Source organism: Aphelocoma coerulescens, chromosome 1, assembly GCF_041296385.1.
Source record: "Aphelocoma coerulescens isolate FSJ_1873_10779 chromosome 1, UR_Acoe_1.0, whole genome shotgun sequence".
Classification (NCBI taxonomy): domain Eukaryota; kingdom Metazoa; phylum Chordata; class Aves; order Passeriformes; family Corvidae; genus Aphelocoma; species Aphelocoma coerulescens.
The window spans coordinates 41,156,166-41,173,564 of record NC_091013.1 but is presented as its reverse complement, the minus strand read 5'-3'; the positions used below and the strand labels follow the sequence as shown (position 1 = coordinate 41,173,564).

Here is a 17,399-nt window from a genome sequence, read left to right as displayed (position 1 = left end):
TACGTGCTGCACTCTGCCAAAATCAAAACATTTGTGTCCACAAGAGGCCAAGTGGTAACGTCATTGCTGCTGGGGATGATTAACTCTGCTTGCCAAGGCACAGAAACAGAAATTGCTTTTGCCCTCTTGTCAAGGTGGGAACAGAATTCTATGTATGAAATTCATACACCTAGAGGATAAAATCAGGTTAATTTGGACTTAGAAACAGAAAGTGTTCAAGTTAGAAACTGTGAGTAGGTACAAACCAAGAGAGGAGGAGTAGAATAAAAACAAAAGTAGTTTGCTAGAAGAAGAAAACTCTTTTCTACAATTTCATTTTAACTGAAGCATAATAAGCATTAGTTTTTCCAGCATGACTTCGAAGCACTTTGATATTAGAAAATAGTCTTGTGGGCTGTAGTCATCCACAGACCTAAAGTTCAGCAGAAATATTTCATGTCCATTAGCAAAGTAGTACAGTGTGTTGCTGAAAAGGTCCCAGGCTGTGTCGGTTGTTTCACAGTCAGTGGTACACCTTCCTCCTCACCTACTTCCCCAGGGACAGAGGACATTAGTGTTATTAAATTGTAAAGCCAGCTTCAAAGGGAACCGGCAGGTTTTAACAAGAAGCTCATTGCCATACTGTAAATAGTGTGGGACATACTAAAAAGCCTGAACCTGGCACATTAGTGATCGTGACAAGGCAAATATGGCTCATTTAGCAAAACTGATCTGAAGGTCATGCTCAGTCTAAATAAAGCAGACTGGTGTTTTCTAGTCTGTCCCTGGACTTCAGTCAGCTTAACTAAAATGGTTAGGATCGTCTCTGTGTAAAGTGTTCATCTGAATTACAGTTCACGAGTGTTCATTGCTGGTTGTATAACAGGCAAAGAAATGTTGCAATAGTTAATCTCCAAGTCAAGCAAATAAAATAAATTATGGCACTTTTGTAAGTCCTGACACTTTTGACTTTAGCTCGGTTCATGTTGAATTAATACAAGACCCGGGATTAGAATTTTAGTATTTTTGGCCACCAGCCATCTGATCAAACAAGTGGGCTGCTTCCCTGATATGGCAGTTCTGGCTTCTTTCTCATTTGAGCAATACTGGTTTCCTCAATGCCAAGTGGGAGCTGCTTAACATCTTAAAGTGGAAAAAAAGCCCTGAAAGGGATTAAAGAAATGTTCATAAGTTTCATTTGAAATTTGTAGAAGAAAATGCATTCATTGTGCTCTACTATAATTAAATGGCTTTTCTTAAAAATGTTATGGTGACAGAAGGATTTCCCATTCATATTTGCCATCAAAGAATGGATGATGTTTCATGGAAACCTGTCCTGTTTTTTCTTGTTTCTTGAATTTAGGGAATTTTATTTTTTGTGACTTCACAGTAGTTTGGAGAAGAGCTAAAAGCTTGATTCTGGTTTTAATGCTGTCTTTTTACATAACTATGCAGACACTACTAACCTCTACTGTGCATTGTCCAGTCTTACTAGATACCTAGTATAAGGGTACATATAAAAATGATGAATATTAGAACTTGATTTAAGTAGAAGAATATAAATCTGGCATAGCACTTACTGATGAATGATACCTCTGTACTGTTGCATCACTTCTGGTCCTGTTTCTCAGTTTGGAAAGCTGATGGGATGAGAAAAGCCTATCCACCCCAGGAAAATCTGCATGTTCTTTCTTTAAGATGTAGTTTATTCAAATGTGATTAACAAGCATGCTGACCATCACATCATTTGTCTGTAAAATTACTTTGTTTTTTATTTAATTCATGTTAGCATCTTTTGAAGTAGGATCCTCTTTGTATTGGCTAGTGGGGGATCTTGCACAATGAGGCTTAAATTAGCATGTGATGCCTGAGAGCCAGCCTTGCTTTCCAGGGACAGGGAGCATGTCCTGGGGGATACGGCACTGTAGCTAAAGGAGCTTGCAAAGAGGAGCCAGACCTGCCGCACGGGGTGCCCTGTCCTGCGTGCTCTGCTCCTTACTCCATCGGGAGTGGGACATGAGCAGGTTGCCCTGTCTCTGTTGAGTTGGCTGGCACGTGTGAGGCAGGGGGCTTTATGCTGCTGTGTTATTCTGCATCCGATGAGGCAGATCAGAACGGATCTAGCTGTAGCCTGGGATTAAGCTGCAGCCTTGCTTTCCTCAGCAGGGAGTTTCAGGGAGCTCAAGAGAGAACTTCACAGGGGAGTCAAGGAAGTGGCAAGTAGCTGGATTTTAAAGCAACAGTGGAGTGCGCTCATGGGGTTGTGGCTGTCCTTTGGTGTGCAGCTTCTCTTCTGTTTGGAGGCCTTGAATGCTATTTAAAGCACAAACAATGGGGGGGAAAAAGGACATTTAAGAGTGTTAGAATGAGGTTTAGTTGAAAAACAGAAGTCAAGTTCCACCATCTTTTGGACTAAGGCACCTGCCAGTGTCTCCTAAACATACGTCTGTGTCCTAAATGATTTGAAAGTGGAGTCCACTGTGGAGCTGCAAACAAGAGGTATGACTTTGTGGGATTTGAATGCCTTTTCCTGGAATAAGGGTTGATAGGAGCCAGAGGGTGACGAAAGCTGATAGTTGTTCAGACCTTCTAGCCTTGGTGCCGTGAAAGCCATGGGACAGATAACAACTCAAGGCAAGAACAAGAAGCAGAGACGAAACAAAAGGTTTGAGCCTATGGATTTGCCCAGAAGTAGCAAACTATAAAATACTGGTAACTTGTACAATAAACTGGCTTTGCTTGCTAACACCCAGCAGAGTCTGTGCCTCTTCAATCTCTGCAAAGGGTGAGAGTTCAGTCATTGTTAGTCTTCAAATGTCTGTATTTCCATTGTGAGTGTTCAGGACACGTAACTTAATCTGGTTACAGAAGCAATCCTATGTGTCAAACTTAGGCAGGGAATCTTTCCACTGGGTTTTGTCTGTGAACATAGTGAAATGCAAAGCAAGTTTCCTTTGCAAATAGGTCAACTGCTGAAGAAGCAGCAGCTTTTTGAAGGAACAAAATTCTTGTCAGTAGTCTGAAGATGCATTTGTAGAGTGGGGCACATTGATTAATCTCTGTTTTCAGATGTCCTAAGATGTCTGGAGATGGTTATCTTTCGTCCCACATCACTAGACCCAGGTAAAATCCCTAGTAAGTCCAGGCTGAAAGAAGTGGCTAAACATTATTTCTTAATATCAGTTTATTTTCTGAACAAACAGGAACACCGTGAGAATATGAGTTAAAGTAGTATGTGATCAAGACATTGCTGGTTTGTGAACTTGAGCTGTGAAGTGTGAAGCTAGTGATGCTTATGGTTAACCCTGTCTAAGGGTAGAGAGCCTGTTTGCTGCTGCTTCCAATTTCCAGCCAAACCTTAGAATTTCAACATGAAATTCTTTGTGCCTGCTGTCTCCTGAAGGGTTATTGTTATTGTTTCTTTGTTAAAAAGTATCTGAAATTGAAGACCGTGAACATGATTTTCTGGAAGAAAGCAACATTAGTTCTTGTTTATATGTAAGTGGATAAAAGTTGTAGCAGCAACCTGTTTTGGGTCAAGGACTTAAAATTATAGAGTACCAGTTCCCTGGGGTTAGAGAGTTGACCTTGGTTTTCCTGAAAAAAATCTCACATTTGGCTAAGAAAAGAGTTTGTCTCTGAAGAGTGGCAGTATGCATGGTGGGTTTGAAAACTAAGTTCTCAATACTCTTGGCAACTCTAATGCCAATTCTCTTGGCATTAGAATATCCAGCAAGTCAGTTTTGGTGGCTGTAGGTAGGTCCTGAAGGTGAGTTTTATCCTGCTTGAATGCATGTGTTTAACTGAATTTGGGCAGCAGTCTGTCAGTCAACATATTTCTCCCTGCTGGTGACCTAGAGAAGGCTCACCTTGTTTTCACAGCATAGTGAGTCTTTGGGGTTTTGAGGGGGTTTTTTGAGGTTTTTTTTGTTTCCTTGTTTTTAAAACAGAGCATTGTAAATTATCAAACTTGTAAGGCTAAGTATATTTAGTACATCTCTTCTGTCTGGGAAAGAAAAGTTTATATACTTCAAACTGTACAGTCCCCTTTAAGTACAACTGAGGGTTTTCTAACTTTTTAATTCTTGAGTTCCTGGTATTTTACAGAAAAAATATATGGATCATGTGGACAAATTTTGACCCCCAGTTTTGACATCTCTTACTGAAGATTTAAATGTGATGAATAATACAGAGTGCTTAAACCTTGAAAAGTGTAAAACTGTTTTAACACCCTTCGAGTGGACTTAGTGGTTGCACTAGAGATCTGTGGTGAGACCATGCGGAGGACTCTGCTCCTTTACAGGAAGTCATCACCTGCAGAGATGACTTTTGAAGATGATGTCTTTGCTCATTACTACTTGTTATCTACTGAAGCATGAATGCATCATGTCCAGGAAGTCTCAGCTTCACCATTAGACAGATACTGCATAATAAAACTACTGTACCAAAGCACCTCATATTTTGTAGATAGCAAGAGCTCTTATTTTCCAGCTGAGAGATCCAACTGGTTTGTAATAGGGCAGGGCTTTGCATTCACTTGCAATTCCCAAAAATGCTGGCTACCCCATATTTCTCTGAGAACTTTTTCTAGTGTCTCTGTGCTTTGTCTTGTTTAATAGTTAAAAGGACTTTTTTTCTTAACCATGACAAAGACCTCCTACTCTTCCAGGCCTTGCTAGCTTTCTGCAGAAGGGAAGTGATGCTTATCCTAAAAGGGATCCAAAGCTAAATAGCTTTTGCAAATACATGTCCATGAATTTCATACACTTAGCATACGAAAAACTGCATTTGTAAGTGTGCATTCTTGATTAATTCCATTGATTCAACTGTATGAGAGACTGAAAATAAACAATAATAGTTGTAAAAAGACAAAAAGAATTTGTTCTTATGTTGAGTACTGCCTTCATCTTCAGTAAGTATATTTAGCAGCTCAGTTGTCAGTTTGTAAGTTTTGATAGTTTGTTTAGCGGGAGTGTTGTCTTGAGTTGGGATCATTAATGATAATAACAACAAAACAGCTAAACAAAACCACAAACCAAACAAACACTTCTGCCTGGATAAGGGACAGTGCTGAGGGCTTTATGCTGGTGAGGTGCCGTTGGTTTCGGGAGGACAGATTACTTTGGCTGGTATGTTGGGTCACAGTTAGAAGTAGTGGAAAGAAGAGCAGGGTTTGCATTTGCTGGAGCCACTGGTTTTCTCCAGATGGATGGGGTTTACAACACACAAGGTCAGGGTAAACTATGACGTTAATAATGCCCTGTGACCTTGCAGGCATTTTATTGAGGATTATTGTTGTTGTTGTTATATTTTCTTATGTAAATTCCGTTCTTTTCCCTTATTTACTTCCCTGTTTACTCAAACTACTGGATTTTCTCAGTAACTACAGTCTCGTCTGCTTTCCTTCTAAAATTTCTTCTTGTCCCTCTTTCCTCCAGTGTTCACATCCTTTCTCCATCTTTCTTCCATTTCCTATGAAGTCTCTCCCTTCCTTTCTGTTTCACAACCAGCCATTTAGTTTTCCTACCTTCCTCTCCCATTTTTTCCTTCTCATGAGTGCTTTCCTTGTATGTTGAATTCCACTTTTCTTGGCTTGTCCCATAATTTCATTCCCTGTTTTGTATTTTCTCTTCCCTTTTCCTTGTTTGCTTCCCTCATGTTCAGGCTTTCAAGGTGGCATCTCTTCCTTCATCCTCCTGGTGCAGGTGATGGGCAAGAAGAGGTATGACAGCTGCCTAGGATGTGGTTGTGAACACGTAGGTCATGTAAGTGGTAGGAATGAAGCACTCCAAATTATTCTATCCTCACCATGTGCGCACTTGCCTCCTGCTGAAGGTATGGCCTCCTTCAGAAAGGACTCAGTTCTGTCTCCTGAGTTTGCACCGGTAGAAACTCCCAAGGCACTTGATGACTCTTGAGAAACCAGATGGCATTGTTATGTTTGACAAGATGTGGATTTCTGAGACAAACTTCTCATGTTTCCCTTTCTTTAGAAAATCTTCATGTAGCATGAGGGTAAGAAATAGGATGATACTGTATTTTACTCTTCTGCCCTCCACCCCACAAATGCATTTTGATATGAATTCTTTCTATAGTCTCACAAATCTTGTGTGTGATTCTGCTGTGCACTTCTTTTTTAAAAACCATGGCTACTGCCATTTCTATACTGTGTGCTGTTTGCTTTGCTGCCACGTGCTGTGTCTGGTTTTTTTCAGTCTTAACACCTACTACTTGAGAAACAGCTTTGTCAATTTTATGGTGTGCAGCCCCGCAGAGTATTACTACTTGTGACTTTCAGCAGTGTGCGGTATAACATTTACCCTTTTCCCAAAATTTCCGTCTGTCTCCTACATCTTTTACTGAAAACCGTTACTGACATTTCTGAATTGGAATGTGTGGCTCTAGGGAGACTATTTCCTCTTTTACATTTAGCCAGCTAAATCATCAGCCCAACAAGCTATCAGCTCAACAAGCCCTTGTGGAGAGGCTCTTCTTGTCTTTCCTCCTCTCTTTCCTCTTCATCAATTATGAGTATTTTCTCACCTCTTTGTATGTTTTCAGCTTAATCCCATTCTTCATTGATGCTGTCAGACAACATTGACGGAATATTGAATTTGAAGAATCTGTAATTTATGTACTATACTATAACTGCGCAGAATTATTTCAAAATGTACTATTTCTCTTGCACCTCGTTATTCTTTATGACTGGGTAAAGCTATCTAAGTGTCATCCAGACCCATCTTTTTGCACATTGGACTTGAAACTGAATTTTTGAGCCATTAGCATTGCATTGCCTTTATTCATGCTAGAAGTAGGAAGTTCTGGTGTAAGAATCAGTCACATAGTAAAACCCCTTCTGGTAGCATTGCGAAGTAGTAGAAAAGCTTTTTGATGTGAAGACCTAGAAGTCAGAACTGGGATCTGGTCCCAAAACTGGGTGTGAGTAATTCTTACTCACATTACTAACAATACTGACTTCGATTAAGACAGGTGAATCCAAGCACAGAATGGTAATTGTTCTGACATGGAAAAGTTGACGGTGTTTTCAGAACTATTTTTATTGAGGCATTTTAAAATCTCACTTCTTCCCCTTTTCTTTTTTCTTGCACAAAAATAATCCATCAACTGTTTCTGGCTGGTATTTGCAAAGTAAAAGTTGTGTTCCTTTGAAGCTGGGTAGAAGAAAACATCATGTTCATGGTTTCACTGTCTATGTATAAAATATAGTTATAGTGGTTAAAATTTTTTATAATATCTAACCCTTTGATTTTCAGATCTGTTTTTCTGTAAAATATCCTAGATATTTTATAGTTCCCAAATAGCTTAAGTGCTGTATTGAAATCTGAGGTTTTGATGCTGAACAATGTATCTGCAGAGGTCCACAAAAGCTAATTAAATCAAAGGAATATTTAGATAAAGACTTCTTCATATCAGAAAGGACTCATTAGAGCATGGTGACTTGGTGGTGAGCCTTTTCATGAAGCCTTTATGAAACAGCCTCTAGGTTAACGGGAAAACTAACTCTGTTGTCTCCATATGGAAAGTTTTATTCCCTGTAACTTTGGAATGACATTTTTTTGGTTTGTGGGGCTTTTTTCCCTTGAGAAATAGAGGGAGACAAAAAATCTGAGCAGAATATTACCATCCTCATTTCTAAGGAAGAACAAATAATGAGTAACAACTTATAATGTAGTAACACAATCTAAAGGGCCAAGTGATAAATTAATGGAAACAGATTCTTATATGTTGTTTTGGAGACTGAGCACATTAGATTGAATTGTTTCACAACCAGCGTGCGTAATTATTGTGTCTGCCACATTCATCTATTTAAATCATTCCCAACTTTTGGGTTGCTGCCTGGAATATTACTGCAGTACGTGTTTCAACTGGTTATTCCCTTGTCACATGTAACTTCACAAAGGAGGATAACTTTTTTTTTTTTTGGAAAAAAAAAAGAGTGAACTTTGGCTGTATGTTTATAATATCTGATAAAAAGGGACTGTAGGTTTCATAATGTTGATTTGAATGAGTTGCACGTGAACTGATGCTGTATTTGTTTTGTCAGGTCAGTGACTTAAAAAGTGCCTTTGCCAAGTCACTTTTACGAGCGAGGACTGCTACGCCCGTGTTCTCAAAATCCCATCTTTGCCAGCCAGACATTGCCTTCACCTTACACCTGGCAGAAGATACCTCAGCTGTCTCCATTTGCCAATTAGTGGATGGGAAACTGAAAGCAGAAAAAGGATTATTATTATTATTATTCCTGGGACATGAACAAATGACTGCATTGCTTTTCTCGTGTAATCAATACCGGCAAGTAACCATCAGAGGACTGCTGTTCTATCAAGGAGTGCCATTGCATTGATGGACCTTGGCTTAAAACCTGTGCATCCGTGATTACAATCAACAAACCCACGTGTTTTACAGACAGAAATGCGTCTGAGCATGTGTTTTCCCAGCCAAAAGTCTACAAGTGGGACTTAATGATTGATGAGTGACTGCTTGCTGATAAACTTTCTCTGCTTGTTCTGCTTTGTGCGTGTTGGACATCATTAATCGTCCCCCACTGTTTGTTTTTTTTTAACTTTCTTTTCAATTAGATTTGAAGTTATTTTTTTCTGATTTTTTTGCCTCCTCTCCCTTTCCTTTGTCATTAGTTTTGGAAATTTCTTCAGCATAATTCACCTGACAGCAACTTACAAGTTCAAAATCAGCTTCTCATCATGGCTTTGAATGTTGCTCCTGTAAGAGATACAAAATGGCTGACATTAGAAGTGTGCAGGCAGTTTCAGAGGGGAACTTGTTCACGCTCTGATGAAGAATGCAAATTTGCACACCCCCCTAAAAGTTGCCAGGTTGAAAATGGAAGAGTTATTGCCTGCTTTGATTCCTTAAAGGTAAGAAAATGAACCTGCATGTGTAGTGAAAATGCTAGTGCATTGTAGTGAAAGTAAAATATGAAATGATGAGTTACAACTAAACCAGGTTGATCAGAAAGTGATTTGTTCTTGGTAAGATGTATATTGAAACAAATGTTGTTTATCATAACGTTTGTTTATTGAAGCTTTTAAGGTTTCTTTCTAAGGATTTTTTTTTTCAAATGTCACTATGTTGTTTACAAAAATTGCATGTGACTGTGGGATACAGAATTGCTTGCATCTGGTAGGACAATTGTATTCTCCCGAGTACATTTTATGAATTATAATTGTTTTGTGGTAAATGAAAATACACAGTGGCACAATGCTAGGCCATTCCCAGGGTCCTAAACAAACAAATCGTATGGAAAGAGTGCAGATTTTTTCATTTAGATCAACAGAAATAAGAAAAGTCTATCCCTTACTTCAGTTTTGACACAAGGGGTTGTTTACTCTTGATATTGGAGTCTCAGGTAAATTAATAGGATTGGTAATTACATGTATGGATAGTGCAGATATGAGCATAAGTTTAGGATGAGCAAAGGGATTCTCTCCTTTGGAGGCTATTTAGCAATTATGTTGTTAGGCCGTCAGCTTCTTCTGACTTCCTAAAGACATCAGGCATGCTTTAGAAAACTATTTTAAAAAGTTCTGTGAAAATAGTTCATGTACTGCATAAAAGAAGATTAATGACCCCCTGGGATTTGAGGAGTACACTGTGTTTTCCATGATGATAAATTTGTGTTCTTGTGTCAACAGAAGGAGAAATCTTATTTCATATCAATAATTAAAGGGTAGAATTGGGCATTTGAGATTTTATTTTGAAAGTTTTTACTTATAGCTTTATCTTCTGGGCATGGGAGAATGTCTTGGCTTGTTTTTTAAATTTAGCTCTGAGGATAAAAATTTCACTTACCAAGAACTCTTTTACTGTGAAAACATCAGTCTGAAAGAGAAGAAAACTCAGGGTGGTTTAGTTCTTTATAACTTTTTTTTTCAGTGCAATGCAAGATATTGTGCTAGGCATCTGCCTTCTGTTTTTTCTCATTTCTTCTTTTCTTTTGAAGATTTAGAAGACAGTATCTCAGGGGGAATGTTTATGAGGGGGTTATGTTCTGTATGTCCTGTAAGCCATAAGAGCACCTTTGGAGTCATGGCAGTATGTCATCGAGGGCTATTAATGACCTTAATCCATGGATTACTGCACGATAAACTTTAATAGCTTCTTTGTAGATGTTCTTGTATATTGGTTGTCTGCCAGTGGGAGACAACTGTGGGAGACAATTTTTCTTTAAACAAGCAGACTAGTGTCTGCAGCAAGTGGGCAATACTCTGATTTTACAAAAAATAAGCAGGTCAGTAGAAGGGGGTTTTTATGTATTATTTTTATGTGTTGTAAAGTCTTGGGTCTGTGGCTGGGAGGCTGGAGATAAGCAGCAGGACTCGGTCACCCCTGGGCTGGCAGGGCGGTGGATCTGCAGTGAAAGAGGTGCTGCTGCTGCATCTTCCTGGCCAAAGCAGTGATGCACCTGTCCTTGATGCCTGAGGACAGCGTTGCTCTCCCTGGTAGTGCTGGGCACTCACAATGGAGTTGCCAGCTATTCAAGCTGGAGACTTTTGTTCAGGGATGGTTATTGTCTGCAAATAAAAGCTGGAGTCACAGACTAAGCTAATAATACCATGAAGAGAAATCCTGAGGGGTCACAGTGGATAATTTACTGACAACCAGCATCATTGCTCAGTGGAGAGAAGTCATAAACCGTGTAAAAAAATGTAGTTAAAGCAAGCAGCCGTGTTTTGACCTTGTGTGGGAGGACATTTATCCGGAAGGGCCAGCCCACTCCAGCCCGGCTCTGGTGGCTGAAGTGGTACTGCTCTGTCCTACTGCCCATCATCACTCTCTCTCATGCAGAAGAGAGCATGCACCTGTGCCTTCCATCTTGCATCTTCTGTTGAGTCCAATGGGTTAAATTGCTGGGAAAGATGGGATTATACCAAGAATTCAGATTGTGGCCTGAAGCAACAGAGGTGGAGGCACAGATTTCTTCCCACCAACCCTGCTACCGGTGGAGGGAAATCCACTAGTGGGACGACAGTGCCTTCAACTGCAGCTCCTTGGCTCTGAGCATGAGTTGGAGCTGTGCACTTCCATGTGTTACCTCATCCTGCTCTGCACAGGAAACTGTTTGGGACCACTGCAAGTGCACAGCTCTGGGCTGTGCTGACTGGTGTCCTCACAGTCATTATCTCAGTTATTTGGAAAAGAGTTTGTAAATTGATGTATCCACAGCAAAATGTGTGTGCCTGGTTAGCTCAGTTTGCTTATATTGCTGGCTGAGGGACTTAGGTTAGTCACATAAATCTATTTGATACGTAGCTTTTGGAAGTACTGGTGTTAGTCATACAGTTTCAGAATAAGGCTTTGGCACTCAACAAGTGGGATGACTTTTCATGTAAATAAACAAGCAGAATAGTCTAGAATTATAGATAAAATCAGAATTTAATTAAAAAAAAACAAGAGTTATTTTCCTTGCTGAACATTGAACCACAGTTTAATGCAGGCAATTATTTAGCATTTATTTACATAGCATATAGAGCTCTGGAGACTTAGCCTTTTAACTGTCTTGGTTTGGTGTACCTGCTGTCAAAATAAATTGTGTTTAGTCTCTGGATAAACATCTTTCTACCCAGAAAAGACAGAATTTTTTTTTTTAGTCTATGAATGAGTTATGTTACATTAAGGTGGTGCCTGGTAGTTACAGCTGCTCCCTTAGAACTGAGTCAAACACAAGATACAACACTCTGAGGCAGACTCTCCTTTACACACTGAGTGATCAAAAGAGGCCCTGTTTTGGGTAGGGACATATGCTCCCCTGCATGCCATCTTCTTTCCAGATTTCCAGCGCAGACAAGGGAGCACGGTATCAGTATCTGCCAGCTGGTTCAGACTACCAGAGCACCAGTATGAAGCTGCAGGAGAGAGTCCAGTGAAAGGTCACAAAGATGATGAAGAGACTGAAGCACCCCTCCCATGAGGAAAGTCTCAGAGAGCGGGGACTGTTCAGCCTGGAGAAGGCTCAGGGGAATCCCATCAATGCATATAAATACCTGCAGGGGAGTGCAGAGAGGGCAGAGCCAGGCTCTCCTCGGGGCTGCCCAGTGGCAGGACTGGAGGCAATGGGCACAGCCTGAAACACAGGAGGATCCCTCTGAACATCAGGGAACTGTTTGCCCCTGTGAGGGTGACTGAGCACTGGCACAGGCTGCCCAGAGAGGTTGTGGAGTCTCCAGCCTTGGAGATACTCAAAAACTAAGATACAGTCCTTGGGCAGTTGTCTCTAGGTGACCCTGCTTGAGCAGGGGATTAGACCAGATGACGTCCAGAGGACCCTTTCACCTTCAACTATCCTATGACTGTGTGACCAAAAGCACCTTCACACCAACTTTCCTGTAGCCTTAGGATTTTTCTAGTCTAGCAAAAGCTGGCTTTTGGACCAAATGATGTAATCCCAGCCAGGGACACTTGCCTCTATGTCATACCATGCCCTCCTTTGTGCTCCCACTGCTATCTTAGTGATTGTGCAGTGCACCAGCTTGGAAACATAAGTCGTTGCTGTAGCTGCTGCAGAAGAGAGGAGGGCCATGTGGCACCAGCAGAGCACTGGATTACTTCTGCCAGTGACAGTGCTGTGGCCTTAGGCTGGGCTTCTGGAGTAACATAATTGCATCATAATCCAAATTTTCCTGTATTAAAGAAGTATATTTGTAGTTCCGGTGGTTCCAAGTAAAAGGCCAGCAGAATTTAATGGACCCTGTTTGTTTTAACTCAGAAGGCATTTTTGGCTCCCAATGCCTGTCCTTGCAGTACTTGACCTTAAACCCAGCAGAAGTTGTAACAGCAACTCGTTGGACTGATTACAGCTTTGAGGAGCCAAAATGCTCACTTTGGAAGACTGTCTGGGCTCTGAATAGCCTTCATCTGTGAGATGCTCCGGGCTAGACAGAAATAGCTAAAGACTAATGAGTCTGGGTCAGATTCAGGCCAGAAATCTGCTGGTTTCAAGCCAGGTTCTGCTGCATGGGCTTCTGAGAGGCAACTCAGCATTTGTTTCTCCCTCTTTGGTGAAGGACAGAGTCTGCTTTGTTTGAACATGGCATTTGTGGGGTTTTAGGAGGATGCAAGTGGATCATCTCTGTGCACCCCATGCGTGGTGGGTGTAGCAGTTGGACAGATGTGTGCCCATTAGCTGGCCACAACATCACAACAATTAGGCTTCCTCCAGCAGAAGCCCCATGTGACTGGGTCAGCCAGTGTGGCCCCACAAACACACCCAAAAGTGTACTGGGCAAGTGACCTTGGTGAGCTTAATGTGAGGATTAAAGTGTCTCTGGGCTAATCCAGTTCACTGTGCTTGAGGTGAATGAAGGGGAACTTTCCTGGCAGGACCCTGAGCCCTGATGGAGGGTGGGAAGATAAAGGGTGCTGAGGAAGCACTGCCAGAGCCAGAGCCTTGTCTCCTGCCATAACCATCCTGAAACCTTTTTGGAGCCCTTACAGGCTCCCCTTTGGATGCCTTCGGAAGGGTCTGTGAAGTGACCTGTCTAGCAAAAAGTTTGAATTTCAGAAACTGCTTCGTTTAGGATTTTATACTTCTCCCTAGATTGAAGTAGCTTAATTTAAAAGTGAATAATGTGGATATATAACACTTCATATATCACGTTTAGATCCCTCCAAGTTGGACGCTATAAGCAAGTCTGTTTTCAAGGCTTTCTTGTCCTGTTAGTACTAAAGAACAAAATCCTTTCAAAGGAATATTTATATATAATATAATATGTAAGATGTGTGAGGACAAGAACATGCAACACTTTGCTGTATTTGAATTGGAATAATAAAAAAAACCCACATTAAAATGAGCGGTGATATTTAGGAGGGGGAAAAGGGGAAAGCTTGGCAGATTAGAAAATACGATCATGTGCGTTTTGCTTAGAGTTAACTCTTACGTTTGCAGGCAAGTCTGAATTTTCAGTCCTGGTGTCATTTCTTGACTCAGATTTATGCTCTTTCTGCAGGTCAGCTACTAGAAGGATATGTTGTCTAAGCTAATACAGGTAACAGAGAAGGTATCTTGAAGATACTATTGTTGCAAGTTTTATGGTGGTAACAAGGAAGCAAAAGCTTCTTTAGGGCTCCAGATAACTTTTTCTGTTTTTCATTAGTGTCTAAACACTTCGAACTCTTCTATTTATTGAGCCAGCAGACTACTGTGAACTGGTCATTTGCATTTTCATGAAATCCTTTTAAGAATATGTCTATCTGGTCTCATTTGGCACCACAGAATAGAAAGTAATTGAAAGCTGGGCACAGGCTTGCTTACCACCTTAAAAAGGTTACTGGGAAAAAAAAAAAAAGAGAAATTGTAGGAACATCCACTATGTTGAAGGATCTGGAACTGAAAATAGTCTCTTTAAGATGGCCTCAGTTTTCTTTAGAAAAAGGGGGGGAAAAGGCTTTTTAAAGTGAGCAGGGTGTTTGTACAAGAGTGAGCTCAGAGTTGGGAGGCAGTAGGCAGTCATTTGTCTTCCTGTGATTCTTTTTGTGGGTCTCTAAATGTTTTACAAATGTCAGGGACTCAGGATCATTTCACAATTTGAAGTAAGTAATACCTGCTCACATTTGGCAGGTGAAGCACTCTGATCAGACTATAGATGAGCATGGAAAGGGGATTGGCTAGTTTTGTCTAAACTAGAAAGCATTTAAATGGGTGTTTATCGTGTCCTAGCTGGTTGAATTTCTGTCCATCACTCGATTATGTGGTGTGACACTGTTCAAAGACAAGGTGAGTTCAAGGACTGTGCCCACAGCTGGTGGGAAAGAATGACTGAAATGGGAAAAGTAATTTCTCTTGGGTGACAGAGTGGCTTGTACCTCCTGGGCCCATGAATTTTGCCTGCTTTAGTGCACAGTGACCCAGTTTCAGCAGGATGTTGAGGGATAGGCTGCCCTTTTCAGTAGTTGTGGGCTCTGGAGATGTGGAACTTGCAGCGGGAACCTTTTCAGATGGAGGATACAGAATCCAGATCTCACCCTTCCTCCAGAACAACAACTTTGGTGCATACTTTCTTTTTTCATCCGCCTCTGTTTTTCTTGTAAAGTGTCCAGTAATCTCCAGGTAGTCTGAGAACACTCCCTGGCAGAAGCTTTCATGTGTCTGAGTTGCTGCAAAGTGTGGGCGTGAAGAGAAAGTGCCAATCAAGGCCAGTTTTAGAAAACTCTATTAACCCTCTAGAATTAATTCTGACCGAATTAACTCTGTGGGCTCCCTGTGTGTTCAGAATATCAATGGCCACCCTGGGGCAGACCAAAGCCCCATTTGGCCCAGTGACCCAGTAATGGCGAGTAATGGATGTCTTGGAGGTGGTGTGTAAACATGCAGTGGCTTCCTGGAGTCCTCTGCTGGCTCCTAGTGATGTGCTGCCCAGGGACATTGAGAGCCAGACATGATATGCTTGTACCTAATAGCTCTCAGTGACCATCTTTCCACTGGATTTGTCCTGCTCTTTAACCATCTCACATTCAGCACGCACAGCAACGACCTCCACAACCTCATTACATACAGTGTGGAAACCAACTTCTGTTGCTCTTTTGAAACCACCCCATCCCATGGATACCCCCAGTTCTTGTACTAAAAACCAGAATAGATTCTCCTCTGAATTGTCCTAAGGATGAATGTGGGTGGGCTTTTTTCCACTGACTTCACTCTGGAAGGGGCATGTTTCTCCCTAGTGAGTTCAAAGGAAGCCTTGTGAGAGAAGGTTTTAAATTTGCTTTGTGAAAATGCTGTTCCCATGGACAGGTACGATTCCCAAAGGCCCTGCTTTTTCAGGCTATGGCAATTTTTGCACTCAGAATAAAGTGCTGCTTGGAATTATGCCATTCTGTTTCCTGAGACTATATTTTACCTTGTACCCAATCCATGCAACTGAGAGCAGCTGCTAAAAAGAAGTGGGGTACATCCAGGCCTATCACAGCTTGCTCCCCATTATATCTGTTCAGGTGATCATGCAGCCATGCAACTTGAGTTGATCCAAAGGAGAGGGAAGAACTGCATTAAGTATAAGTTGGAACAACAAATTTAGGCAGCACCATCTTGCATAAAATGAGGTAAAGGGGGTTTAAGAAGGGATAAGCGTTTTTTGAAGACTCCTCCTTTATCTCTGAGCTTAGGGACTGTTAGTATTCCTTGTGTGTGCAATCACCTGTTCTTGTTTATTTTCTAAAAAAAGCTCTTTATGTTCTCCTGTAGTCCTCAGCAAGTACAAGTTCCTTAAATACTTCCTTTTTCCTGTTTGTCTCCTGAGTATCTATTCATGCAGCTGTCTCCATGCCAGCTCTTCTGGTTTGGAAGGGTTAAAAGGAAAGTAAGATTAAAAAACAAGTAACTGAACTGCTGGGCTGACACACTTAAAAGATCCATGAACTTGGCTTAAATTGGTATAGAGAGAAACTGTAATAAGCCTCTAGCTGTTGTAGTACATGGTGTTTAGCTTTTTAAATTTTTTTTTTAATTTTTATTTTTAAACAAAGGCTATTGATGTTTGATCACTGCAGAGGGCACCATGCTCCTCACTAGGTTTGTCTCTCTCCTGAGAGGAACATTTCTGATTTATCTCAGAACAAAGTCTGGAGGCACAGCTCATCCCAGTCACCTGTGGTGCTTAACCTGCAGGAGTGCTGGTGGACTGCCAGCGTTGAGCCAAGGGCTGGCCGCTGTGGTAGAGGGCCACTAGCCATCAAGTCAGCTTGGAGGAGCAAGTCCTAACCTGCTGCCCATGTCTCTGCCGTCAGACCGAGGCTGTGAAGAGCAGAGAAGTTGACCCAGTTGAAGTTCATTACATAGCCTACTACAAAAGCTGGGTGTCTCCTTCAAGGCTCTGTTTTGTTTCCTCATTTGTCTTGCAGCAGCACCAAGAGCACGAAGATGTCCTGGCTGTCACTGGTATCACCTGTCACCAGCTGACCTGCCAGATTTTAAAACTGCGCACCTTGTTATAACTTCAGTTCCATTTTCAAAGGAGAGTGCGGTTGGCTGCTGAGTTACCCAGGCCTTCCCTCCCTCTGAACTCATGGGAAGCCTGTCTTCGCAGTGGTGCAGTTCAGTGGCAAATCCTCTCAGAGGTCAGAGCAGGCGCTTTTCATGAGAAGATGTGTTGCAACAGCCTGGGCCTCCTCTGGCCTGTTAGGGCCGCCTGATGAGAGCAAGGGGCTGTTACCAGTGCAGTTTCCAGATGTGAATGGGGGGGTGTTACCAATGCAGTTTCCACTGCTGGTTTCAGTGTGTTAGAGCTGGCTGAGCAGGTCACCTGGCCCCTGGCCTGGGGAGGAGGATGAGCACTAGGAGCAGAAATGGTTGAAAGCAGAAGCAGTTAAAGAACAGTCACTGAGGGAGGTAATACAAATCTGTCGTCTTGTTCACTGAACTGTGTTGTCCTGAAGGACTAAAGGAG

The 17,399-nt window shown here is 41.6% G+C and overlaps 1 protein-coding gene across 7 annotated transcripts in view; it reads left to right on the top strand.

Moving 5' to 3' along the window:
• The window catches only part of MBNL2 (muscleblind like splicing regulator 2), a 107,049-nt gene that overhangs the window by 29,713 nt on the left and 59,937 nt on the right, over positions 1 to 17,399 (top strand). For all 7 annotated transcript variants that reach the window (XM_069008243.1, XM_069008204.1, XM_069008225.1 and 4 more), the window contains one exon: positions 8,045 to 8,876. In XM_069008243.1, coding sequence (XP_068864344.1) covers positions 8,703 to 8,876 — 174 coding nt within the window. In that variant the 5' untranslated portion in view covers positions 8,045 to 8,702. The remainder of the gene's footprint in view (positions 1 to 8,044; positions 8,877 to 17,399) is intronic.